Source organism: Typopeltis vanoorti, chromosome 15 (assembly GCF_054136105.1).
Source record: "Typopeltis vanoorti isolate ZY-2024b chromosome 15, IOZ_Tvanoo_1.0, whole genome shotgun sequence".
NCBI lineage: Eukaryota > Metazoa > Arthropoda > Arachnida > Uropygi > Thelyphonidae > Typopeltis > Typopeltis vanoorti.
Window position 1 is genome coordinate 91,462,661 of NC_143563.1, and position 21,782 is coordinate 91,484,442.

Here is a 21,782-nt window from a genome sequence, read left to right on the forward strand (position 1 = left end):
TTCTTTGTCAGGATAAATTTATAAATTAATATATAAAAAAAGAGGCAGTTTTAACAGATGACATTTTGATATAGCAAAACATAAAATTTGACAGGTTACATCAGTAAAATGCATTAATGTCTTAATCTCCAAGGTGTTTTAAGAAAAATTACTTACTAGTGACATCACAGACTTCAGATGGGATGCTATACATAGATCTGAACTGGCTTCTCTTTCTCTGTTTTCCTTCAAATGCAAGTAATATTAAATGAAATGATATGCATTTAATAAATAAAATTTAAAAAAATTCACCAAAAAAGCTATAATGAAAAATCATAATCACAATAAAAGTTTATAAGTTTTTCTAACTAGTAATTTGCTGAAGTACTCTTCAACAAATGGAAAAGTATTAAAAATTATTTTTCTAGTGTACTTTAAATTAAGATTTAATTAAATGAAGCTTAGTTTCAACATCAATCCATAATCGAAAACAAATCAGAAAGTAATTGAATTAATGGCTCTGAATATTCATAACTTGCACAACTTTTTTTTTTTAATTTTTTTAAAATAAATTCCACGTGTTTCAGAAAATAGCACTATAGTATCATGGGAGGATAATGTTTATCAGTTTCTAAATTATATATAATGAACTAGCTAATTTCATCAGTGATAAACTAGGTATAATAATATTAACAACACCATATTATGAAAAGTGTAGATCAAGAATAAGTTCAAGTCAAAGTGAGCAATCAACTCCCAACCTAAATGATTTAACTAGTGTTAATCTGCACTAAATCAACTACAGTTTTCAGTTCATAATATTAATCAGAGCCTCTGCAAAACTTTTCAAAAGCCTCTTAGAATTATTTTTAAGTCCATAAATCATGAAATTTTCCATTATATATCTCATAATTCTTAAGAATAATGTGCTCAGCAAGTCATGATCTCCTATGAGAATGACAATATTTCATCATCATTCCCTGATATGCACTCTAGGGAGTTAGCTAATATTATTACTAGCTTCCCACTAACAGTTTTCCTTAAAATTAATGTCATGTCTCTGATACTATCATATCTAACATGCAATGTCAGCCTTCTAAGCTGTGATTTTGGGTATAATCATCAGTGATAGAATTCTGGTTTAGAAACTGTTTGGGAACAAGAGAGGTTCTTTTCTGTTCCCAAATCTTATTCCAAAAATGTAGTAACCAAAACAAGGAAGTATTCATTTGTTTCATCGACTTCAAGAAAGAGCATTTGACAAGTCCAACATAAGAATTGGATTAGATGATAAAGACATCGGGATCATTGAAAACTTACATTGGAATCAATATACGGAGGTGTGATGTTTATCTTCTTTTTAACATATACTCAGAAGTCAAATTTCAAAAAATCTTAAAAGGAAGAGAAGAGATTAATGTAAATGGTGAAATCATCAGTAACATTCGATGTGCTGATGACACAGCTCACCTATTTGATGATATTCAGGATCTTCAAAATCTTCTGGAACTAGTGAATGAAGAGAGTGAAAAAATGGGATTAAGAATAAATATCACGAAAACTAAATTCTTGGTCATAAGCAAGAAACCAATTCTTAATTCAGCACTTTCTTTAAATGGGAAACAAATAGAAAGAGCGACAAAATTTAAATGTCTTGGATGCTGGTTAAATGAAGAATGCAGTCCAGAAATGGAAGTTAGAATTGAAATGGCTAGAAAAAATTTTCTCTGATAAAACCAACACTGTAACTGCAATTGAAATTTAGAGCTTATCGTTAAGTGCCATGTATGGTCTGTACTGCTGTACGGTGCAGAAACCTGGACCTTGAATACAACATCGATAAAAAAAAACAAAGCCTTTGAGACATGGTGATTCAGACCAATGTTAAAAATCCCATGATTAGCAAAAACGATCAATAATAATAATAACAGCATCATCCCTTGGCTAACCTTTCCCATTCTGTTAAAGTGACCATATCATCTTAGATTAACTGTACCCATGGATTCTTGAATGCTAATCAAATTCAGTTCCTTTCCAGATATCTATTTTTCCATACAGATGTAATCTGTTCTGTAGTTCTAACCTTCAATTCACTGTTTGTTTACAAATGAGGTTTATTTTAAGCAAAGTTCAAAGTGGAAATTTCAAAAATCCGTAAGTTATAAGTTGGTTTAAATAGTCTTATATTTAAAAGTCTTAAATTTATTCAACTAGCTACCACCATACAATTTATTTATTCTATTACCTATTTCCTTATTTAAATGTGTCTCATTTGATAAATTCTGAGTTCAAATAGCTGAAATCTTTTACTTGTTCTGATCTCTAAATTCTGTCCCCCTGCACATGTGCATCATAGGTGCATTCTTAATGATTGTGATCAATATTATAAGCAGGGAGCCAGTACTATCTCCATGTGAGGATATAATACTGGTCTTCAAACTACCTATGTTTTGAAGACCAGTTGTTGATAGTTACATGGGACTACCTGATGGTAATGCATTGCAAGCATTCCTGACTAGCTAGCAAATAATCCTGCTGACGCTTTACTTTGTCAGATCATCTTTAAGCAGCATGTGTATAGGTAGCATAGAGGACATGTATAACAGCATGGACAGTGTTCTGTTATATGCTGCTATACATGTGGATAAGAGACTACACTCCCTGTGTGAGAGCCATATGCATGACTCTTTTATCCTGCATGCAACCATGAAAGACACCATCAAAAATACACACAAAATACAAAAACACATCCTGTGATGTATACGTGACAAATGCAAAATCACTTCCTATTATACTATTAGCAGCCTGGTACATTCCTCCTCTTACCTTATGCTAAAGACCATCAGAAAATGGTCACTTGTCTGGATACAATTAGCCTCTTGATCAAGATGGCATTCCCCCCCCCCCCCCATGCAACTGATCAAAATTTGCACTCCAAATTAACACCCATGTCCCATCACCAATACAAGCTGTTATACTTATCTATACATTTACCAAAATGGTGCAGAAGCAAGCCAATAATAATTGGCCTATGCCTAAAAAGAGATAAAATTTAGCCTAAACTATCATCCCATTGCCTTCACCTCTAACCTCTCAAAAACAAGACGGAAGGTAAAAAAAAAAAAAAATGTAATAAATAAGAAGAAAAATTATACATCTCCCATCCAGAATCCATCTGATTCTGGGTGGATTCTCAGCTATACAGGAAAGGGTTGTCACCTCTTCAACAGCCAACTTCCCTACTCCTCTTTTATGTGGCCCCACCCACTAAAGGTTTATTTATAAACCTACAGTACATTCACAGAGTGGATGTGCTAAGGATTTTTAAACTGTAGTCCAAAAATCCTGCTCTAGAGACAAACATGGAACTTTTTCAAGCCACTTCAGGCCTCCAAATAAGTGAGGGAAGTTGTCTCACTCCAGGCGATGGAATTCATCTCCCACCTAAAAAAAAAAAAAATCACAAACCATCCATGCCCACAGTGTGATTCAAACTCCTAGATGTTGATTGGAGAGCATACACCCTCCGTCCAAAATGAAACCGAACTTTTCGAAAATAGAAGAAATTAATGGGCCACCTGTTGTATCTTTTTGTTGTCGAAAGTGGCGACCTTCATTAGTGTTGTGTCAACTGCTTATGACATTTGTTTCATTAGAAGCCGAGTTATAGTGCCAAAAGTGACAGTGTGTTCTGATGAAGGGTCAGTCGTCACGATGTTCATACCGTAAGCAACAATTTCTTGCTATCAATCACTTCAAAATAAAACTCACCAATGACCGTTTGGCCAGGCAGAACAAATTCTTTGTGGATAATGTCCTTGGAATCGTAGAAACAAATCAGCATTGTCTTTACTTTTGACTTCTCCAAGGACAAGATGCCCTTCTTCTGGTGGTCTCCACTCAGCACTCTGGTGATTTGTTTCAGGCTCATACTCAAAACACCACATTTCATCACCAGTAACGATCGTTTCAAAGAGGTTTGAGTCCTTACGAGCAGTTTTAATGAGGTCCTTGCAATGTTCGATTCGATATATTTTTTGGTTGTTGGTCAACTTGTGGGGAACAAATCGCAAATTCAATTTATGAAGGCCCAAACTCTGTCAAAATGTTGTGCACAGTTGATTTTTGAATCCCCACTTCATCTTCAATCAATCGCATGGAAGATTTCAAGTTTTCTTTGATGAAATCACGCACTTTTTGGATGTTGACTTTGCTCAGTCCAGTTTTTGGACGGCCTGGCTTTTCGTCATCCTCAAGCGTCTTACAACCACTTTGAAATCGCTTAAACCATTGTAAACTTGAGTACGAGATAAGCATTCATCACCGTATGCTTTTTTTTGAAGCATTTGATGCGTTTCGGTAAAACTTTTACCAAGTTTAACACAAAAGTCAATCACAGCTCTCTGTTTGAAACTCATTTTCCGACCGTTCGTCAAAACCCACTGTGACTCTTGGCACTATAACTTGGCTTGTAATGAAACAACTGTCATAAACAGTTGATACAACACTAAGGAAGGCTGCCGCTTTCAATAACAAAAAGTTACAACAGGTCACGCCTGTTGTAACTTTTACAGCATATACACCCACTGTCCAAAAAGAAACTGAATATGCTAACCATTCAGTCAACCTAGAGGTCTAATAATTAGTCATCATTAATATGGATTCTGCTATTTCCTTCCACAGCTAATCTCCTAGCCAACCTACCTAACTGTGAATATGGATACAGGACATGGAGACATTTGGAGAAGTCATGGTTGCAATTTACATTTCGAGAGCAATTTCTGAATCATTCTATAGGTAGAGATGAGCTCAATCTAGCAAACTTATATGCTATGAACCTTCAGTCATGTCTTATTTTTCACAAGGAAAATCTATGATATTTTTATTACCTGTTAAGATCAGATCTCTCTCTTCTTGGACTGGCATCCCTAGCCTTTTCTTGGAAAAGGTGTCTTTTGTTCAAGACACTACTTCTCACTTGTACAACTTCCTGATGTTATATAAACCCCAAATCCACCCAACCTCAGAATATTGTTTTCACTGTAATTGTGCACCAAAAAAAACTTAGTTGGGTTTTTTTTTTGTTGTTTTTTAATGAATCCCACCCACAAAACGTAAAACCTATAATACAGCACAGCATTAGTACATTCAGGTCAGCTAAGTGTTAGATATTCTGGAATTCCTTTCTGGAGACCAAATACAAAAATTTTTCCAAGCCACTGGGTACTTCCAATAAGCAAGGTAATGGTCTCACACTATACAATCCACTTGGTCAACCAGGTCCTCAAAGCTTGATGCTATAAAGAAGAGGCCGATATGCTTAACTAGTCACCTCTCTCTCTCTCAGATTCCCTCCATCATATTCTCAGAACTGTTCTATTTCTGCATATGGCTTTTCTATAGGTATCTTCATGGTTGCTGCTTCACAAACTAGCTGCCAATACTCTCACAACCTTTCTGTAAATATACAAGCAGATCAACATAAATATAGATCAGCTTCAAACTTATCAAAACAACTTCTCTCCTCCCTTCTTTCATTCTATCTACTCCTCATTCTTTGGAAAAACCTTCTATACATCAGTTTCTTCTAGAATTATGCCCTCCAACTGTTAAAGTAACAACAAATTCCTTCTTTTTCAGTAACCACTTACCCACATACGTTGTAATGTTATAGCTTTTGTGACATCTGAAGTGTGGGATTGATATGTAAAGGTTCTCCTTTGAAGACACATAATTTCTGCTTATTTTCATGTTTTGTGTCTTTTTAATTGATGATATACCATTTTTTATAGGATTTATTCAGTTTACCTACACATGCTATAGTGTTTTAGCTTTTGTGACTTCTGAAGTGAATTTTTCTGGATTTCTATGAAGAGCTGAGATTAATATCTCCAATTACTGATTACTAGTTTAATGCTATTTTCCTTCATAATGTGATACATATAAATTATAACTGTAGTAATAACATACAGACTATGCTTTATATAAAACTGCAGCAATAATTTGCATCACTTGCTTAATACCTGATTTGACATTGAACCAACTTTGGGAAACACATCCTGTACATCCTTGTATATTAAGTGTAAGTTAGAATTGAAGGATGAATAGGATGTGTTTATCATACTATGAGATACTATGATAGTTTCTCTACTTCTATCACTGGAAATTCAACCTTCGAGATCTTCTAAATTTGGTAGTGTAATCAGTGTAAAATTTTTAAATTTCATATTCATATATAAAAAAAGACAAAAATCAAGTAGAGTGATGTGGACAAATATCAGAATGGGGAAACTAGACAATGAGACTTATTTGCCTAAGTTCACAGAAAAGATTCTGCTAAGGTAGAAGTAGAGGAAATTTTTTGAGGCTTTAGAGAAAGCAACTGACACAATGAAAAAAGAAAAGTTGGTCCTTGTTGAGGTTCTACATAGAAGAGTAAGAAATAATTATTAGACATATTTTGGAAAAATTTCGAGAAAAGAGCAAAGCTAATAGTAATGGCAAATACCTGTTGAATTTCTGCTCAGGACATAGACTGGCATTAACAAAAACTTAGAGGCATGGAATAAGAAAAGTCTCACTGACTGTTATTGCTGATAGTAATGTTTTCTCACTGGTGCAGGACACTAGAGTGTACAGAGGATTTGAAATTGGAAGCGATCACCATTTACTCTTGAGCAGGATAAAATTGAATTTCATACTGAAAAGAAGAATATGTAAGAAAGTTTTAAAGTGAATAAAAGCTTAGCAGCTTTCAGATGTGAACTGTAGACTAAAATACACAACCATTATTCAAGAAAAAAAATGACAGAGCTTGAGAACAGCAACCAAACCTTAGAGATTCAGTGGCAAGCCCTGAAAAAAACTTCGACTGATTCAGCCAGAAAAGCATATGGTTAGGTTGTCTGCAAGGATAGAAAAATCAGAACTCCATGGTATACACAGGAAGTTAAACAGGCAGTGAAGGAAAAGAAGAAACCATATAGAAAGTTCCTGGTGTATAAGTCAGCTTGTGCATTTAGCAAATACGGGAACATATGTAAGAAAGTTAAACACCATGTAAAACTAGCTAAAAAAGTCATGGGAAGATTTTGGTAAGAACACAGAAAATAAACATTAGGAAGTTGGTAAAATATTCTAAATGCCGTTGAAAGAGCTCAGAAATGGAAGAAAGAGTGCTGTTGAATGAATTACAGATGATAAAGGTGACATGAAAACTGGAGAAAAAGATATGATTATTATGGAGTGATGTATGGAGTAATTACTTCGAAAAATTGCTAACGTTAACAAGCATGATGGCACAGTGATTAAAAAAAAAAAAACACTCAACAGGCATGCAGCCAGGAACATACATCCATACTTGAAGTAGAAAAAGACATCAAAAGTGTGAAATGTGGAAAGGTAGCGGGAGTAGATGATATTCAACGAGAAATTATTATTATTAAGTGACACCTCCAATGAGCCCAAAGACTCATCGAGAGGGCACCTACTCTACAACTCTCCATCTCGATCCATCAACTACAGCGAACTGCATCATCTACACAATGCCAAACATTTTCACAGACAATCACAAACATCCATGCCCAGTGGAGAGCAGATGTACTAACCACTCGGGACAACCAGGCCGGCAATTATACTCTAGTAGTATATTGTTTTCTTCCTTATGTTACTCAAGTATTAAGAAAAAGAAAAAGCAAAATTAATGCAATCTTTACAACTAGACTACTTTATATAAAGAGAATGATTGTACATCCTATAATGCACAGCACATTTCCTTTTTGAGTAGGTATATTGCTGCACATCATAGTGGAAAACAAGACCAAAATTGGTTTCAACAATTCACCAGTCTCATCAGTGCAAACTAATATGAATATATTGTATATATTAAGAGCTCACTCAAAAGAAGAAGTTATTTCCATATACAAGTAGCAATGGTAAAGGAAACTAAATTATATTACTCAACAAGCACCCAGACATGAGCAATGAAAAGGTTTTCATGTGAAAACTTCATGACAACTATTTAATCAACAAGCCTTTGTTTGCTGATACTTGGGTAAAAGTAAGAATGAAAACAATAACAGAATTTCTTGACAAGTATAATGCTCAAGTATGGAGGTAATAAAAGTTTCGCAGTGGCTGCACTGCATAGTTCAGAAGGCCTGGACAGAGGGATAAATTCGAGATGATTGGAGTAGAGCTGGCATAGTACCCATATATAAAAAGGGAAGTAAAACTGAATGTGAGAATTAGAGGTATTTCTCTACTGAGTGCTCCTGGTAAGATTTATGCAAGTATACTTGAGAAACTGTTGAGAAGGATTGTGGAAAGGAAGCTAGGTGATAAACAAGCTGGATTCAGGCCAAATAGAGGCTGTCAGGATCAGATTTTCACTTTACTCTTTCTCAACTATTTGACACAAATAGTCGAGAAATCGTGAGAATATAACAAAGATCTGTAGTTAAGTTTTGTAGACCTGCAAAAGGTAATCGACTAGATGCCAAGAGAAAAGCTATTGAAAACACTATAGTTATATGGGGTCAATGGGGCATTATATCAAGCAATACTTAGTCTTTGAATCCTAAGTTCAGCAGTTAGAATTGAATCAAGTATATGAAGATGGTTTGATGTTAGATCTGGTGTAAGACAAAGGTTTACATTATCCCCTCTATTGTATTTACTTGAATATAACTGGCACTTTTTTCCCCAAAATTAAAGTTAAAAAAGCGTTGTGTGAGATATATGCGGGAATTTCAGTATTCATTATAATTTATAATTGCTTGTATTATTTATAAAATGAATGCATTTAAATTTTATTTATCAACATTATTTTAGCGATCCATCGCTCACCTTCATCACGTCATATATTTGAATCTTGAGCGACATGTAATTAAATTAAAACAAACAGTTTCATTATTGTTTGTCCTTTTATCATTTCAGAATCATAAGATCACCATGTTTAAAAAAAAAAAAAATGAAAATGGATATGGCTTACCAAGAATCTACTATTCGCTATTGTTACTTCTGGTCTCGCATATGACTGGTGCAGTATTAACAAAAGATCGCAAGACTAAACGGCAAAGGCAAGCCAAAGATTGTTGAATTGAAATGCTGATTCTCTTCAACCAAATTCCAAATATCTGCAACTGCTAAAACAACATTCACTATCTATTTCGTGGAGTTTTTTTTTTTTTCACCATGTACGAGATTTTTTTTTTAACTTTTTTTGCATGCGGAACTTTTCAATTTCTTTTTTCGTAAAGTAAAATCAGGGGTGTGAGATACACGTGAGGGCATGTTGTATGTCAGTAAATACAGTACATGGATAACATTATGAAGGAAAGCGGTATTAAACTGATATCAAAATTGGAAATGTTAATCTCACTTCTTTAGTTTATGCAAATGATGTTACACTTTCAAATAAATCCAGTATAAGTCTGCAAGATTCCCTGACTAAATTGAATAACTGTTGTAATAGATATCGTATGAAGGTCAGCAATAACAAGACAATGAAAATAGGCAAAAGCATTGAAAATATCAACTGCATTGTGAATTGAGAACTTATAGAATAAGAAACATTTCAGCTACTTAGGCATGATTTTTAGTGAAGATGGTAAATTAAATATGGAAATAAACAGAATCAACAAAGTAGGTAATGTAGGAAGTCAATTGAATAAATTTATATGAAATAAAAGAAAAATTAGTCAAGATGCTAAATTAGCTGTATACAAGACAGTTCAAACCAGTTTTAACTTATGGATCTGAGAGCTGGGTTAGAAATAAAACACTTGACCAAAGACTAGAGACCACAAATAAGAGTCCTGAGAAAGATCAGGGACATGAACAGATGGCATCAATGGCAATATCATATTAAAAATGAGGTTATTAGGAAAGAACTTGACATTGTTAGCATTCAAGAATGTGTTACCAGAGCTAATCTCAGGTGGTATGGTCACTTAAATAGAAGGTTGAAGGAAAGATTAGCAAAACAAGTGTTCTCTGCCAGGTTGGCAGGAAAAAGACGAAGAGGAAGACCAAGATATAGGTGGATTAATACAGTAAAAAGTGCCTTAGAAGACAGAAATATAAGATCTGATATTGTTGGAGTCTTGACAGATAGATTGATTTGGAGGAGAATTGTTGATAGGAAGTTAGTAATGAGGTAAGTTCTTCATGTAGTACTATCATAATATACTGTACACCCCTTGAGGTACATATCAGAAATTTGATGATGATGAATTACTGTCAATTTTATTAATTAAATATTAATATTTAATTAATAAAGTTCAATATAAAGTTTCATTAGAGTAATTCCAGTGAAATAGTTTGTATTGCATTGCTAATGATAGAACTGCATTATCATACTAATGATAATACAATACTATTACATGCATTGTGTGTATGGAAGTTAATGGGTCTCCAGCAATGAGTCAACTCCATGGAGATACCCTTATAACTAATAAAAATTATAAAAAAAAAAAAAAACGGACAACATGCACAGTAATGTATGCATGTACAATAAGTCTCATGAAATTTGCATTGCTGAAAATATTATTTTGTGTTTGTACAGCTGGAATGCAAGAATTATTACTTTTTGTAAAGTTTGCTTCTATAGATTACACAAATATTTTGGTTGTGTGTGTTATGTCACAACTTAAAGTTGGGTTGCTCTAAACAGTTTGATCACCACGTTAAATTAATGTACATACAATGATCCCTTAATTATCCAACTTTCAAATAAATGAAGCTTCAATCAGCCAATCTGTTTGGCCAAGTGGTTAGCATATCTGCTCTCCAACCAACAGGCTAGGGAGTTCAAATCCCACTGTGAGCATGGTGTTTGTGAATGCATGCCTTTAGATGGGAGATGGATTAAATCGCCCAGTGGGAGACCACTTCCACCACTTATTTAAGGTCTAAAGTAGCTTGAAAAGGTTCTGTGTTTGGTTGTAAAATTCAATATGATGAAATTTTATATAAAGATTTTCCGACATCGATTTTTACAGGTCATAAATCATGTGGAAAGAACATAATTGTAAAACATAATTTAAAACAAATGTGGTTAGCACTTGGCAGTAGCAACGAGTTTGTGCCTCCGTAGTGCAATTGGAAGAACAACGGTACATTGTGCCTCCGTAGTGCAATTGGAAGAACAACGGTACATTGTGCCCTTCGATTGGAAAAAGGCCCGAGTTCGATTCCCGTCATGAAGGGAGGAATCTTTATATGGACTTTTTCAATTGAAGGAGAGTTAGCCGATCTCATACGCAGGTAGCAGGGTTTTTTCTCCCAAAAACTCAGGATTTTCATCCCGCATACAGACAAATTGGCCCTTCAGAACAGACACAATTTACAGACAAAAAATACTTGTGGTGGTGGAGGTAGATGGCGCTGATGCAGTTGATTGGTAGTAAAGGTTCAGTAGCGGAGACAGAGTTGTATAGTAGGTGTCCTCCCGCAACGAGTCTTCGGACTCCTTGGAGGTGTCACGAATAATAATAATAAATTGCTGTAAATTAAAATTGTTCATATTTGGTCTAAATATATTAAAACTTATAACTTTATTTTAATGAGACCATAAGTTTTTTAATAAAGATCATAAATAGCCAACTAGTTTCGCTAGCTTCTGACTAGCTTTCTCAAGGCTATAACTGTGCTCATACAAATGCAAAAAAATTAAATGAATACAGAAACATTAGTAACTGCCAAGCAGCTCCATTTGATATTTCATGTGGTGTAGCATGCATGTGTTCGGATACTTCAATCAGTATCAAGTACATGACTACGCGTCACATGGTAATTCGCTAATTGTAGTTCTGTTGAGCTGAGAGAAGAGATGAGGTTTTTCCATATATCTTTAAGGATAATACCCTGATTTCTATTTAAATTATTGCCTGTGCGTAGTACTACTGCTGCTTCTTTGAAAGTTCGGTTTCTATAGTCATCTTCGATGTAAGGCATAGAGCTGTTTTTCCAGTCTATAACGTGGTTAGAAGTTGAAAAATGATGAGCTAAACCTGATGTAATGATTCTGTTGCGATTGACATCCCCCACATGTTCTTTCTGTCTTATTTCAAGATTTCTAGAAGTCTGTCCAATATAAGAAAGGCCACACGTGCATGGAATTTCATACACTCCTGGATATTTAAAAAATGGGACCTTATCTTTAGGTGATCTTAAGAATTGTCTGATCATGGTAGTTGGTTTTGAAACCACTCTGATGTTATGATCCTTGAACATTCTTGCTAATTTCTTGACACTGTACTCACATATGGTATGACTGCTGTGGACACATGTTGGGGCACCGTTTCACGTTGTTGAAGGTTATTTTTAAACAGGAATTTATTTAAAATGTTTGTAGGGTAACCATTAAGAGATAGAGTATTTGCGATTTGAGCCAGTTCTAACTGTACATCATCTTCTTTTGAAATAAACTTTTGGGCTCTGTTGCTTAGCATGTGTATAATACTCTGTTTCTGTGACTTATGATGGTTTGACAAATAATGTAGATACCGTCCTGTATCTGTGGGTTTCTTGTAGATAGAAAGTTGGAAATTGTTATAGTGTCTCTTAACCAGTATGTCAAGAAAGGGTAGTTCTTTGCAAGTTCAAGATAGGAATGTACTGCAGGTTCACATATGAACTGTGTTTGTGGGCAAGAGCCACAAATAATACTTGAATAGGTTAGTGTGCCAAATGACTTCTAGTAAAAACACCATGTAATTGTACCTTAAGTAATCTAACCAGCAAACTGTTCTCCCATTGTAGTTGGATAATTGAGAGATGACTGTAATATTAAATGTATAAAATTGATAGACAAATCTGAAATTGGTGACAACTTGCATCAAATTTAAAGTTCATCAATAATTGCATTACAGGAACTTCATTACTTCCACAATAGTGATAATTTTACTTAATTATTAATATATAAAAATCATTATTATTCTAAAATTATATTACCTAATGATTAAAAGCGAACAAACCTGATACAATTATGAAGTTCCCTGAGAATATTGCAAAAATCAAACCTTTCACGCAGTCTGCACACAATCCATTAAAAACCATTCATACACTTAAAAAATTTAATCATCTAGAGCTTTAACTATGAGAAATTTAGGTCTACGAGTTGCAATAAAAGCATATGGCGCTCAGCAAAAAAAAAAAAAAAATATTTGAATAATTAATATAGCATCAGATAACAAAGCAAAATGATCATTTCAAGTAAATGAAATATGTGTACATATACATACATACACACACACACAACCACACATAACATAAGCACCCAACAGAAACTTAATATCAGCTCATATTAAAAACAATCTCTATCTGCAGTTAGCTAAGTGCACTTGAGCTATCACCTATTAGCCAACAAAAGATAGATCCTAAGATAATACAAAATTAACATGGCTCAGTAGATAGAGCTTAGAAACAACATGAAACTTTAGTTTCAGAAATGTAAGTACTATAGATACGAAGTTTCTATCAGGTGTCCAGATAGTATGATTTACTATGTGTGCGCTTACACACAGGATATCTATGTACAATATTATAATTATTATTTTAAGGCAGTAAATAATGATGATTTAGCAAAAAATAATAATAATCATAATAAAGGAAACCAATGCAAACTAAGTAACAATAATAAAATATTTGAAAAAGCATAACAATTACTTTATAATTAAATGCAGTCAAAGCAAAGTTGAAATGAAAAACAATGATATGCTGAATTTATTAATTTAAAATACAAGCAATTAAGTTAGCAAAATTCAAATAAATAATGTACCACCAAGCTAACATGCAATTTAAATATAAACTGCACTAAATTGAATGTCAATACAAGAACTAATTATACATCAAAATTACACAGACATTTACATATATTCAATGATCAATACACTGGCAGAAAGCATGCATTTTATGTGAAATGATGAAAGCATGCATATTCTACTTGGTTTCTATTGACATTTATACCTGACTCTCTGAGTCTAGGCTGTCTCCACTGATGAGCACTTGTATAACATCTGCCACTTTGTTTTGCTGATGAAATTCACCTTGCATTTTCATCAAAGGACGATCAGATGTGGATGCTTTGGCCACAGATGCTTTATTTTTACTTCCTTTTTTACTTTTGGTAAGATGTTTCCATACTTGCTTGACATCTTGCAATGGTTTCTTAGGAGAAAGACGAGATAAAAATGATCTTTCAATGATATTTGATCGATTCTGTCTAGATTTTTCTACATGATACTCTGTTCTCTTCTCATTACACTTTCCTAAATCTGAATTATTATTGTTACTTGATCTGGGATAATCTATCAGCTTGCTAGTTGTTTCTATTAAATGGGAGCTATCTACCACTGATCCTGAGTTATGTTTCAAGTTCTTTAATGATGCAAGATAGATTTCTTTACTTCTGGCAGCAATTTCAAATGAATGATCACTGCCTATGCTAGTGTTATCGGACCAACCACCATCAATTTCTTGTTGTGAAAATTCAATCACTATCCATGGTCGATCTTTTAATTTTTGATTTCGGTGCAATTTTGGTGATAACTTTTTAAAAAAGCTTGATAAACTAGAACTGACAGCCTTTTTCTTTGGAGTAGAAAACAGGAAGTCATGAGAACCTCTTGAAGGAAGGGTTGATGATTTCTGAATCTCATAGCTTATACTAGGAGAAGTTGGAACACTTTTGGTAGCCAATTCAATAGTTGAAGAATGTTTGTTTATAAAGCGGCAAGACATGTGCACAATATTGCCAGACTGACTAAATGAGACAGTACAGATTCCAGACTTGAATATAAGTTATCAGAAATTATGAGACTAACAGATGAAACTTAAAAGTAGTTAAACTAACAACTAACTTATAAACTCTTTCTGCACTTTTATTTAAACTCTGAACTTCTACTCTTATGCAGTCTCAATGCAAATCATCAGGATGCACTTGTTTTATCATTTTCAAAGAAAATGGTTATGTGCTATAATTACCAGAAGTCATCTGGTTAAACCAAAGCTGTATTGCTTGCATGATGTAATATGACAAAGATTTACATATTGATATATGTTCTAAACTCTTTTTAGCTGACTTGTATAAATATTATGAAGTTTCTCATTCCTCCTTTCACTGGCTTCCTTAACTGAAAAAGAACAAAAGTTGATTCTTTCTCAGGCTTTTTATACAAATATTCCTAATAATTCCTCCCCCAAAAAAAGGCCTGAAAATTATTCTCTCTCTCTCTCTCATTCTCCCCCTCCCTCTTTCTTCATTATCTTGAAGCAAGCTATTTTTATTAATAACTTGCTTCAAGATAATAAAGCAATATTTTCTTTATAGGTTGAAAAACCTTTGTCAACCAAACTCGTTAAAATTATTTCCAGACAAGTAGTTCTGAACTTTCCTAAGATATCTGCAATTTTCATGTGTGAAACCACAAGACTTGCAGCTATGATTTTTTTTCTTTTCCTGAAGGATTAAAAGGACTTCAAAGGATAATGGTCAAAGACAACTGAGCTTCTGCCCTAATGTTCAACAATCACCTTCTTGTGGTGCTCTATTATCAGATATTCACCTGGATATCAAATGTACAGGGATGGACTAGTAGTTTGAAACTTAAGTTAGCTGGCTAGCTAGTCTAACCAAACCAAACCAAACTTGTTAACCATGAACATGATGGCACAACACAATGAAACATCAATGCCAGACAGGCATTGTCAATTAAAAATCCCCACCCTGATGCTTTCCTCAGAAACTAGGATATACAATGAAAACTTGTCTACTGAAATGACCTCAAATTCAACAGAACTGCAAATGGAATTATCACTATTAGAAGCATAAATTTTTCCAATTGATTTTTTCCATGAAAATTTTCCAACAAAAAGATGTACATAGATTCATAAAAAGAGAATGCACAAAAAGCAGGTCTTTACTGATCCTTCTGTAAGTGGGCTTACAGAAGAACTGCATAAATACTAAAAACTAGTGTTACAAAGAGAAAGAAGAACAAACAAAGCAAGACGCTTCTAAATAAGAACTCATATAATATCTTATATATTACGGAGATGGTAAAGTGACATGGAAAGAAAGGGTTAGTTATAGCATTCAACACTTAACCAACCCTTGAATCTCGCCAAACTCCTGACACAGCATCACGTAATTGTACTTAAATTATCAGAACAGTAACTTATTTTCCTGATGTGGTCAGATAAATGGTAAATTACTGTATTTGAAGTGTGCCTGCTATTCAAGAAGTTTGTGAGCAAAATTTCAAAATCAGAAGCTAGACAATGAGATATTTGTGCCTATGCCACAAAAGACATAAGCAGGAAATAAGATGAATTTTATGAATCATTAGAGAGGACAGCTGATATAAAAAGCTTCACCTTGTTGGAGGCCTAAACAGTTGATCAAAATAATGAAATACAGACACAGAAATAATCTAAAAAAATTTGGAATACAAAAACGAAGTCGATAATAATATGAATCTGATGAATTTCTGTTCAGGACATGCAGTCATTATTAACAATATTTTCCAACAAAAAGATGTACATAAATTCACAAAAAAGCAGGTCTTTACTGATCCTTCTGTACTTTTTCAGGAAGCAACCATATACAAAGGATATAAACTGTTGCATAGTTTTGAGCAGGATTGAAAATTATACTGCGAAGTAAAATATGTAACAGTTTTAATAAGAATCAAAGATGAGCACTTTCAGACATGAATGACTGATTTAAACATTGAAATATTATTCAAGGAAAAAAGTGAAAACAAGAACCAAACTTTTGAGATCCATTGGCAAAATCTGAATGAAACATTGACTTAGCTAGGCAGAGAAGTTCCTGGAAGGATAACAAAATAAATAAATAAAAAATAAGAACCTAATGGCAAATTTCTTCTTTTCTAAGATGCTTCTTCGACATTTTGTTACAGAAGCATCTTAGAAAAGAATAAATCATGTCATAATCACTGTCAGATGGTAGGACTGTTTTTGGAAATCTCTGAATACCAAATTGTTTAGTTTTAAAAAAAATTAGCGATATTAGTTAAAAATTGTGTTAGAATTAGTCTAACACAATTTTGTGGGGTTCAAGTAGAACCACGTTATATGAAATCATGGAATATTTAGCACTTTTTTTAGGGTTCGGAAAAAACCACATTATAGAGAATCAGCTTTAATCAGGGTAGCATTAAACAGTCTTACTGTATTTTGTTTGCTGATGATTTAGTTATTTCCCCTTTATGACCATTCAAGAGTCTTTCTTGCTGTTCATCAAGTATACAATTTGTTTCTTTTTTAAATTCATTTTTATATTGAGGTCTTCAGTAGTTCAATATTTTTTCTTACTTACTATACATATTTTTTATTTCACATTTTGCAAAAAGTAACTGGTCATTCTCTATTTCAGCTGCTGAGTAGCTGCAACATGACCTTAGTTCGTTTCTACATTTCTTTTTGACTAATACGTAGTCAATATGGTATCATTCAACATTTCATGATTTCCATGTATAGCGTGTTCATTTTGGTACTTCAAAAAGCATGTTACAACTATAAAGCCACAGGTTATTTACAGATATCTAATAACTTTCCTCCTCTTGCATTCTTTCTGTCCAGTCCAAATAGTCTAGCCTCTTCACATTCACTGTCCTCTCTAATAACTGCATTAAAGTCACCCATTATAACTGAATTATCTTTTAATTAATGTTAGTTCCTCCAGTTGCTCACATGCTTCTTCTATCTTAATATCCTCAGAATTAGCTGTGAATTATGAAAAGCTCCACTACAGTTAATGTCAAGGTTGTCTCAAATATTCTATTATGCAGGTAGTAAGTATTTTTATTTATATATATATATTTTTTTTCTTTTCCAATTGTTCTTAGTAACAAACCCAAACTATTTTTGATTTTTTTTCTCCTCCACTACAGATGATAGTTTCCATGCCAATAATCACCACTAACCTGCCATCCAATTTCATTTACTCCTAGAATTCCTGTATCTTTTTTCCTTGCTTCTTCTAATTTGTTATTATTATTCTAAGACCCCATGGGGTCAAAGACTTGTCTAGGAAGTCCCTCTGTCATACACAGCTCATCATACCATGCCTTAAACACACTCAGATTCTCTGTAGACACCAACTCTCAGGCAAGGCATATTCCAATCATTCACAACTCTGCAAGTAAAAAGCCTGCTTCTTACTCCCTTGTTCACACCCTCCTTATATATATCCATGGATGACCTCTTGTTCTCCCTTTATCTCCCACTATTTTATGAAAAATTTCTTCAATGCTGATCCTATAACAACCCTTTACCAATTTGTATGTCTCTATCATATCACTCCTCCTTCTATCCACTAGACTCCGTAAATTGCATCTTCTCAACCTTTCCTCTTATTCAACATCCCAGAGATCAAAAACTACCTTAGTCAGTCACCTCTGGACCATTTCAAACATCTCTTCATCCTTTTGAACTGACCAAATCTGTGCACAGTAGTCCACATACAACGGAACAAGAATCTCCTTACTTCTACAAGTCAGTGTCCTCAGCATCATTCCCAGAATTCGTTTTGTTGTCCTCACAGTTTTGGCAATGTGTCCTCTAAATTTTAGATCCTTAGCCATCATCACCCAAAGATCTCTTATTTACTAGACCTCTAACAATATAACCCCCACCAAGCATGAATTCTACATCACATCTTTGTTTCCCAAATTTTAAAACCTTACATTTTGCAACATTGAACTGGCATCTCCACTCCTGTGCCCATTCACTCAATCTATTTAATTCTTCTTATAAGGCCACAACATCTGATCTACCAACTATCCTCATAGTTCGTCCCAACTTAGCATCATCTGCCAACAACTGAATATTCCGATCCAAATCTTCCCCAACATCATTAACATACAAGTGAAACAGCAATGGTCCTAAAACAAATCCCTGAGGCACTTTCTAATGCACTAGTCTAATATCCAACCTCAGCTGCTCTAGTTTGACTATCAAACCATGTGGTAATCTATCAAAAGTCTGCAAAATCTACTGTGTATCCTACTGTGTTTCCATCTCCTTTGTCCAAGGAAGCAGTCACCTTATTGTAATAAGTACATTACTAAAACATGACCTCCCTTTAGCAAATCCATGCTATTTTTGATGTCATGTTGTCAATCCAATGGTGTTATCTTTGTTCACCCCAGCCTCTCCAACGCTTTCACCACAACAACTGACAGAGAGATAAGACTATAATTTGATGCCCGCGTTCTGTCAACTCCCTTATGAAGCGTTCTTTGAGGATTCTTTGTGGCTTCATTAGCTAACTGCTGTTCATACTTCACTGCTGCTATCCTTACCAATCCAGTCACCCTCTTTGCCTGTTCTTTGTAATCCTCATGGAATTGATTATTACCACTCATGTTGCCTCCATAATGCCTTTTTTTTTCTGTATCACATGCTTAATCTCTTCATTCATTCATTTCCCACCTACCTTATTTAACCTACTGTTAAATAAGGTAGGTGGGAAATGAATTTGAATATCTTGAATATCACCCAAGCAGCAATGATCTCCATTCCAGCCAACTCCTCAATTCCATGCTACACCTGCAAGCTGTCTACGGAGCTTCTCATAATCGCCAGCCTTGTAGTTCCACATTCTATACCTTCAACACTGCAATCCACACTGGTATTTTACACTGCTGATATACTTCTCCTTTCTCTAGATAATTTCCTATGTCTTCATTATGTAGATTCATTGTATTTTATCCAGTGATTCTTCATTGCATTTTATCCGGTGATTCTTAAAACTGTCCCATTAAAGGGATGTTAGAAACTCAGAACTATGAAGTTTCTTCTCCATAATAGTAGTATGCTTGGGAAAACATAGCAGTAGTTCCCCCACCCCCTTTCTTTCTATCTGTACCACAGTCTTGCAACCATTTATGTCAGTGGTAAGCTGGTCAACTAAAGCTATGCCAGTACCAACTGATAACAAGACTGCTGCCTCTTGCTATTTTTCACCTGTTAGCATTTAGCTGGACTCAGTGAAATGACCTTTATGCCTAGAATGACCCTACCAGGACCTCCTGGTACACTCTTGACATGCTTTGCCATTTTACCCCCCCCCTGCCTCCACCACCACAATGAGACAGCCATCAGGATTTAAGTCCACTGCAAGTTTTCAAGATTAACTAAACTGAATAACTGCTGTAACAAATTTTACATAAAAATCAGCAATGAAGAAAAAACCATGAGAACCATTTAGCCTAGGGCAAGAAAATAATGTCAACTGAATTCACAATGGAGAATCTACAGAACAAGTAAACATTTCAGCTATTTCGATTTTTTTCAGTGAGGATGAAAAATTAAATATGGAAAAAGACAACAGTTAAAGTGTGTATAGTGGAGGGGGAGCCAACAGAATAAATATAATTATACTGAATAAGAAAGAAATCAAAACACTAAACCACCTACAGACAAAATCCAAAGTTATTTTAAGTTATGGATCTGAGTTGCTTTAGAAATAAAACAGCTGATTATGAACTAGAGAACGAAAAATTAGTGAAGTGAGCAGATGGCATCAATAGCAAAATCATTAAAAATTAAGATATTATACAAAGGAATTTGACATCATGTTCAAAATGTGAATGAGTAGAGCTAATTTATGGTAGCAAGGTCATTTAAACATATCAGAAAATGAAAGGTTAGAAAAGCAGGTGTTGAAAAGAGAACAGCAAGAAAAAGACAAAAGAAAAGACCAATCTTGGTGGACTGAGCAATTTGTAATGCCTTGAACCAAAATACAAGATCTGAAGATACTGGAGGTCTGACAATAATGTGGAAAAAAAAAAAAAAAGTGCTGAAAGGAAGCCTATAATAATCTAAAGTTAATTATCTAATACTATCATAATACCCTATAGTCCCTAAAGGATATCTATCAAAAATGATTACTGATGATGAATTTTATCCATATGTACAATTTTAACAGAAAATAATTATGCAAGGAATCACTGATATGATCATTATAATTTTGTTATTGGATCAATCTCTCTCTCTCAAATATGATGATTAGAGTATTATTATCTATTATTATTACTATTAGAGTAATATTATTCCTGAAATTATTGAACTTTAAAAAAAAAAATCCGTTTTCTTTTTTTGAATGGAAAAGTGATAACGCATACTCATATTAAGGAACTTAAAAACAGATAACAAAAATTATATTTTTAGCAAAAACTAAACAGTACAAATGCAGATAAAGATTCCTTGCATACCATGTTCAAATAATTGTTTTGCTCGTTTTAAGATTAATTAACCTTTCTGCATACTCGTATTACTCTTTATAACCTGGAAATAAAATTTGATCTTTGCACTTTAAAAATAACAAATTATATACAGTTTATAATCTGATAGATATTTTCATCAATACACTTTTTTTTTTAATTTTTACCATATACAAAACAAAGTTCTGCTGATTTTTACAAAACTAAAATGGACAGAAATGTCATGCAAGAAACTTACTTCAAACCAAGCCATAACATTGGTTTCTAACCTTCATCATCTTATCTCACTTTATAATCACAATGTGATTACATCAGTGAGTTTTTAATACTAAGCCAACATTTCACAGAACTGTGGCAGATAATTTCAGCCTCAAGCAGTACTTTTGCTAAGCATAGCAATTTACTGATTTATACAAATTTGTGAAGCAATCCCCTTTTAAAGAGTAGAAAAAATATTAAATTTCAGTATTTTAAGTATTTTTGTCAATAATAGTACATATCAGACAAGATGTACAGCTGGTAGCAAGGAAGAAAGAAAATAAC

The 21,782-nt window shown here is 33.8% G+C and overlaps 1 protein-coding gene across 5 annotated transcripts in view; it reads right to left on the minus strand.

Annotated features, from left to right (window-relative positions):
- Positions 1–21,782, minus strand: part of LOC150098968 (uncharacterized) — a 172,110-nt gene that overhangs the window by 120,802 nt on the left and 29,526 nt on the right. For 4 of the 5 annotated variants that reach the window (XR_016549444.1, XM_090404612.1, XM_090404611.1 and 1 more), the window contains exons 4-5: positions 13,951–15,116; positions 157–225 (exon numbers count right to left, since the gene is read on the minus strand). Coding sequence is in view for 4 of the 5 variants with exons in the window: in XM_090404612.1 (XP_090260738.1) it covers positions 157–225; positions 13,951–14,724 (843 nt within the window). In the remaining variant the exon portion in view is untranslated. The remainder of the gene's footprint in view (positions 1–156; positions 226–13,950; positions 15,117–21,782) is intronic. The other variant, XM_090404613.1, reaches the window with a different exon arrangement.